This window comes from Magallana gigas, chromosome 4, assembly GCF_963853765.1.
Source record: "Magallana gigas chromosome 4, xbMagGiga1.1, whole genome shotgun sequence".
NCBI classification, from domain to species: domain Eukaryota; kingdom Metazoa; phylum Mollusca; class Bivalvia; order Ostreida; family Ostreidae; genus Magallana; species Magallana gigas.
In genome coordinates, this window is record NC_088856.1 from 24,268,544 (window position 1) to 24,276,138 (window position 7,595).

At 35.7% G+C, this 7,595-nt stretch overlaps 1 protein-coding gene across 3 annotated transcripts in view; it reads right to left on the reverse strand.

The window, feature by feature from the left end:
• The window catches only part of LOC105323398 (universal stress protein in QAH/OAS sulfhydrylase 3'region), an 80,288-nt gene extending 78,302 nt beyond the window's left edge, over positions 1-1,986 (reverse strand). Inside the window, exons 1-2 of one of the 3 annotated variants that reach the window (XM_066081698.1) lie at positions 1,279-1,986; positions 292-384 (exon numbers count right to left, since the gene is read on the reverse strand). In XM_066081698.1, coding sequence (XP_065937770.1) covers positions 292-384; positions 1,279-1,420 — 235 coding nt within the window. In that variant the 5' untranslated portion in view covers positions 1,421-1,986. The remainder of the gene's footprint in view (positions 1-291; positions 385-1,278) is intronic. The other 2 variants (XM_066081697.1, XM_034451273.2) reach the window with 2 other exon arrangements.
• Positions 1,987-7,595: the final 5,609 nt, after the last annotated feature.

Below are 7,595 nucleotides of genomic sequence, written 5' to 3' on the forward strand. Positions count from 1 at the left end.
AGATTGAAGATACGATCAAAGCCTTTTGCATGCAGATAACTAAAGATCAGCTTTGATCATAAGAAAATATCACATTTATGGAGACTGGCCGGTCAACAAATTGATGTAGCCATCAGATCCACTTTAAATTTTAAAGCTATTTACTATTATAATAGTACATTGAAGAGATATGAATTTTATATTTTTAAGATTTCAAATATTTGAATATTTTCATATAGTTAATAATATATTTTGGTTTAAAATCTCTAGAGTGTAAAATTAGCCACGACCATTCAACGTTTGTTCACTTACAAAATAGCCACCTGGAGTCGTGCTCCGAATGGAACTCCACGGCAAAGACTATAACTACCCTGTCCCCGGGCCTGTGGATATTCTGCACGTACCCTGGGGAGAAACAAAAAATACCCACATTATTATATTTAATAACCTTTATTAAAAAATCTAACTTCTCATGTAACTGTAACAACGACATGTATACACCCCTACCCCCCATCCCCCCCACCCCCACCCCCCCCCCCCCCCCACACACACACACACGTCTCACTGCCAGCTCCGGGGCCGATCATCACCTCCTGAGCGCATTTCAAATTAACTGTGACAGAGTTAATTTAAAGGCCATCAACATCAAATATCTTTTGTAAGAAACCTAAAACCAGTTAGGCACAGTCAATATTAATGTATGCTCCTTTAAAGCCTTCAGGTCCAGACATTTAGTTTATCTTCACGGCAAAAATTAATTTTATAACAGGGACAAAAAAGTTGTATTAAATAAATCTTCATTTAATTTCCTAACAAAACTACTGTACGCTTGTTCTGACACTTCTCATTTCTTCTTTATCCTTGTTTACATATACATACATGTACACTGTGGTTTATTCAGGTGGACCCTTAACAACAAACATTTAGTATTCGGATAAAATGAATGCGCAGATTGGGGGGGGGGGGGGATGAGGGGGGCAGACATTCCTGAAAATATGAAAATTTCTTAAATTTTCATAAAATGATAGTAAAATTACCGCAAATATGCCTTTGGCAACCCCTACCTCCGGCAACTTAAATCCCCCCTTGAACTATTTTTTGGATACCCTCATGAATCATTAACACAATTTTGTTGATCAGATAAATGATATATTTGTGTAAATTTCCGTCCCATCTGTTCAACAGGAAATCAAATTTTATTTTAAAGTCAAGCACCATACACGCCGCTTGCATTGATAAGCAAAAAATGTGTCACCAATAAAAATACTCAATTGAAACAAATTTTTCATATATACTTACAATGAAACGCAAATCTGGAGTCCTCGCTTCCATCCATTGCTACCATCACGGTCCGTGGGGGAAAAGTCTCGGTTAAATCCCCATAAGATGGAACTCTGACGTCACTGGAATGACTTTTGTGTCCATATGCGAATTTCAACATTGTCCCATGTATACGTTTTAAAAGCACTTCAAATCTGATCCTTTTATAGTTTGATGATAATTAAATACGGGTTTGGTAGGTTTGACTGTTTTAAGCCTGTAAATGCGCGTATTTAAATTGCAAGTAATACCCACACAGGCGATAAATTAACATATTTATCAAACAACAAAGATCGTCTGCCCAGATGTAACCAGGTTAGCCCAGAGGGTGAACAACTGTTGTAACTTACTAGATAAACACAGACTGAATCGACAACAACAACAAAAACAATGACGACACAGAGAGACAACTGTTGCCAGTCAGCTGGTCTTACTCACTACGAGGAACAACAAATCACGCGGGGAGCAAGTTCATAGTGACACACTGGTGTAGCAGTATCCATAGGAAGTGGAGGAATGCGCCGTAGATCGTTGTTAACATACAGAAAAACGGGTCAGGAAGTTCATAGCTGCAAAATCACGCGAACAAGTGTTGTGGTTTGATGTCGCTAAGGATAAACACGTGCTTATAATTAAACAGATGCTTTGGTGAACGCGTAATTCGACAATGATTTTCTCTCTTCGGTTACTTTTACATAAGTTTATTTTTACACTACTTGTCACTTTTTTACTGACTAAATATTTCGATTTTAGAACAAAATTATTAAATGATTCCGAATACAATCCACTTCGACTGTATTAATGTCAAAACTTCTAAATACGTACATGTATTTACTTGAGGCATTCATGTGCAGACATGCAAAAAAAAATTGCGATGCATATATATTTATATAATTATATATAAAATCGGACACTGCTTTTTTTTTTTGGATTTAACTTTATATAATAATATATATGTTATAATTATAGTATTTACAGTGACATATATATAGGCCATGTGGGCTTGTCCACAGTGTAGTTAGTCCAACATGTTTTTATCACATGCTAAAATGTTTTAAGTTTTTCTGAGAACTGTGCTGAGTCATTATATGTCGACATTGAAATGACAGAAAATGTTGAGGGGTTTTGGTGATCCGGGAAGTGTAGTAATTTTGTACAGATGTATTACACTTGATTCAACAATATTTTAACCAGGCTCACACCGGTAATTGTTTCAATTTAAAATAGTGTTGCCGGCAATGGACATGTATTACTTAAGCAATATTCTCGGATAAAAAAAAAACTGTTGTTGTTGTTGATTGCTTGTTCAATTTGACTTGTAAATCCTCAATGAAAAACGAGTGATTATTCTTTGAAGAGCAAATTATCTGATAAGTTAAATTCATGATCACTAAATTAACCGTCAATAAAATTAATATAAAACCAATGGATCCCTCAATTTTACGACGAAATGGCACTGGAGGATTTAGAGGGGGGCCCAGGGTAGCCTTTTGTTATTAAAATTTAAATATATATATATATATAAGACCTGCAGAAAACCCGGAGCTACCAGGGGCCCACTGGGGGTCTCAAAGCGGCCCTCAGACCCCCGGTCACTTCGCCCCCCCTTCAGTCTATTTTCACAGGCATCTAATCTATAATTTTTAGAGAAAAAAAAATAATACCTTATAGTTTATAATACATTAGGTAGGGTATTTTTATTACAAGAAAAACATTAATAGTCAGGTGCCTGTTTGAACTAGATGAACTAGATAACTTGCTTGATAAAATACGAGTGAAGATACAAAATAATTAAAAAATAACATATCTGACAGTGGTATCTATCATATTTAATTTAGCTTCTCTCTCATTCCTTCGAGGACAAGTCATTTGAAATGGATAAAAGTCAGTCACGGTCTTTATTTATACATTGTACCAGGGATGTTTGCTAGAAAAACTACATGTTTGTTTAAATACACGTGCTAGGAATTAATAATTCCACTTTAATGGGGAAGTTTTTGCACCTGTCTAATGTGCACCCCCCCCCCCCTTCCAAAAAAAAAAAATCCTAAAAAAATCATAGAAAAATTTTCTTGCATGATATTTGAAAATCATGTCGGTTTGTCAACATATCTTGTAGGAGTTATATTTCCGATATGTATAAACATGTAAAAAAAAAAAAAAAAGTTTTCCGGTCAGAATTTAAAACCCTGAATGATGTTTTTGTTCAAATTCTATTAAATGCTGAAAAAAAATTCCGGTAAAAATTTCAATAAATCCAGTGGACTCACGACCCCTGACATTGTGAGGATGCTATAAATCCTGCTGGTAAATGATTTTCAAATATGAATTTAATAATTTTCTATTGAATTTTTGATTTTTTTAAGTTCAAAACTTACTAGACGGGTGCAAATCCGCCAACTTGGCACTGGTAATACTATATTATCCAACACAGTGAATTTTTTCGGGTCATTACAAACAGAAATCAAATGATTTTTCAGCCTACCCTTGGGGACTATGATTTGAACAAACTTGAATGTGCACTACCCTTCGATGGTTTAACACAAGTTTTAGATTTTCTGACCAAATGGTTTTTAGCAGATTGTTAAAGAGTATTCTAGCACTAATATTCCTCTGTAAAAGTTGGACCCCTATTGTAGGCCTGCCTACCGCACTCCTCGGGCATCCTGATGTAAAAAGAATTTAATGTACACTATCTTTGGGCTTTTTATCATTGCAATGATGACAAAAAAATATTTTGAATTGTTGCTAAGCTACCTGGAATGTTGACTACTTATCGCTGAATATGTTGCAAGAATCGTCTGCACTCTTACCTAATTAACGCACCTAAAACTACTTGAATCTAATTCCATGTAACAAGACATGGATTGTCATGCAGATATCGTTTAAGCTTGTAAAATTAATGTACATGTATAGTACATGTAACAATGTTTCAAATCAAAGTAACATATTTCTATAAGTTATCTACACGTAATAATGCATATATCTTTTTGGGTACATTATCTATATTTCATTCATACTTTAAACAGTTTTTGCTAAAGGGAAGACGATCATTCTGCAATTTTTATCAAAATAATTGAAGGCGGTTTTCCCACCTTTAGATAAGATATATGTAGATTTCTATGCAGAGAAGTTAATTAACTAGCACGTATATATATGCATTTTTAAAAAAAAATTATTAATGATGAATATATTAACATTGATATTGTTCTTAGAGAAGCGCGCTGCATGTATTTTATACGTACATGTACTCTTTTCAATTGTTACATTGTGCCCTATAATCAGGGCATTATATAAACGAGATTACAGTGCCCTTGTATCGTGTCACTGTTTACGTATATTATTTGATTAGATACTTGGTTATTACATAATTATTTGTTTAGACAACCCTGAAAAGAAAAAAAAATTATGATACTTTAAATTCATTCAACTGAATTTACATTTTAAGATATTACGTGTATATCATCCTGGTTAATAGAAAGTGCAGTTTTTTCTCAATTTACTTTTGGGGGAGGGGGTGGGTGGGGGTACATTTTAATGGGTTTTCCCCATCATACATTGAAATGTTAAATATGTAACAATAATGCAGTATACTTTCCTCAATTGGGCACATTATGGGCCGAATCAAGGCAAAACAAGAGATGTTTCTGAAACACTTATGCCCCACTCCCTTGGACATACATTTCAGGGTGTGCAATGTTGCACCTCTGCATAGAATGCAAATAATTGGAATTGTTCAAAGTCCAAGAGGCATAACTCTGTCACAAATTCCTTGATCGTATCGAAAACAGTACTTGACCTAGGTATGTACATGATAAATTTCATTTCAGTATGTGCAGCCTCTGCGAAGAAAGTGAACGAAAACTGTTGGCGGACTGACCGACGGACCGACAGACAGACAGACAGCAGCAAAGCAATATGCCCTACAGACAGACAGCAGCAAAGCAATATGCAATACTGTCCGATCCAATGCCAGCAAATTCAAATTCAGTGAAGCTGCTCGAACGAAGGTGACCGGTATACTCGAACCTTTTCTGTCCGTTCTTTTTGACGACGATGGTACATTTTTTGTTACGTTCCGTAACTCCTATATCGCCATTTTTGTTTTCACAGATGAATAGTACATTGTCAAACAATGGCACATGTTGTGCATTCTCTTCTTCAAATTCAATTAGATTTAAGCAGCGACCGGAAGCGTCGTACCGAGCGATTCTCGAGTGTTGCAGGTTATCGCTGAACTCTGTAACAAGAACATCATCATTCATGCAACAATGGATTCCTCGAGGTTGCCAACCTTGTGTTTTGGTAAAAGTTGATGGTATTTTGTAAGTAACACATTTAACAGACCTATCCCGAAATTCGGTGTAAAACATATGACCCAAACTATTGATTGCCAAAAAAGATGGCTGTGATGTCACCGAAATTACATTTCCCGTTTTTCCTCGCGTGATGTCGTACTGAGTATTGTTATACTTTCATGTTAAATACTGAAATCTGATTGGTTAAGATGCAGTTAATAATATTTACTATTACCCTCAGCGTTAGCAACGCACTTGGCAACGGGTAACATTAAAAAATGTTACATGCGCGAAAATTATGCGCGTACGGTTCGCTGTAGAATTCACGTTATTCCTATATAAAAGCAGTAAAATTTTCTTAAAAATTTTAAAAAAGACATTCAGTATAACAAAATAAATAGTGCCTGTTTGGGAGGATAACAGTTGAAATTGACACCCCTCGAAAACCATTGTCAACCTCCGCTTCGCGTCGGTTGACAATGGTTTTCTCGGTGTGTCAATTTCAACTGTTACCCTCCCAAACAGGCACTATTTATATAATATGTCTCGAACCGAGCCCACAAACCCAGCTCGTTCCACCTTTTTCACAAACGATGTCCCCACAATAAAACTCGGCAGTTAGTAGTTATCATTCCTCTTACTTCAAAACTTATGCAAGGGGGAGGAATTATGAATGATGAAGTAAACACAGGGTTCTGTTCGTGAAGGAAACCAGCAATTTCTTCCAACTTTTCCATCAAACCATTATCATTTTTCTCAAACAATGGAAGATTTTTTTCTTAAAGTTTAGGATATTGATCCAATAAATTCTTTAATATTTTGTTAGTTTCCCCTGTTTGAAACAATCTACAGTCCCCCAAGACTTTGTTGTTGTGCCTTAGTACTTTGTTCATGGATACAAGTTGTTTACGAGACCTGTCTAGTTCCTCTGAAAGATTTTCACGATGAGATGATTGCATTAGGTCTACTTTCTCGAGGTTTCTATCAAATATCTCATCGATACATTTATGCAAAAAGCGTCTGTGAGAGTTTATTTCTTCCTTGAATTTAGAGTACTTTGCGGGAAGTTCCGAAAGTTTAACCAAAATGGCGTCGATCGTCGACTGATACCAGGGTATGATATTATTCATTAACTCTAGATTCTGACCTTGTAATATATCAACAAGCACGTGGATATGTTCTGATACGCAGCCCGATGTATGCTGGGTATGGCCACCTTCACAATTATCACAAAATGAATTACGGCAATCAAAACAGTAATATATGGGTTTCTCAGACGACAAGCATGCGCATCGGCGAAAGAATAAGCGATTTCCTGTTCCGTATCTGAATGGTACAATGTCGTGTGCTTTAGATGGATTAAGAAGAAAGTGGTTTGTTGTACAGTATGAACAGAGTCCATACTTGCAACCTCGACAGAAATTTTGAACCGGGTCTTGACAAAATTCGCAAAGTTTAATCCGTTGAGCTTGAGTTGAGTTGGCCATGGTCGTTTCTAAATGATTAACATGTTTATCTAAAAAATGATTCAGAAGAAAAAATATCGTAGTTATACAGATTACGAATAATACACATAGACAACATGAAAAGTGTAGTTCTTTGGATCAGAAATCAAAGTCCACAGATTGTTATCAATGAAACATCTTTTCATTACTAGACCAAAACTAAAGAAAGACAACTCATAATAGTTTGTCGCATTATTTTGATTTAAACAATACGTTCGATACAAAAATGTATTAGCTTTTACATTAAAACAGTGCACTTGCCTGTATTTACGCCGGCCGTCTCATCCTACATTGTGTGACATAGAATATTCTTCCTTCTTCTGTATGCTAATCAAACAATGCCTAGTTCCGGTAAAAGGAGTAAAGTAGCTTGTTAATTGTACGTGTACAAAGTTCACGTTTGTACGCGGATCCAACATGTTTCATTATACGAATACATTGTCAGCTAGTGATCCAGAACTTCATATTTCGAAAGGGAGGGGGTGTTTGAATG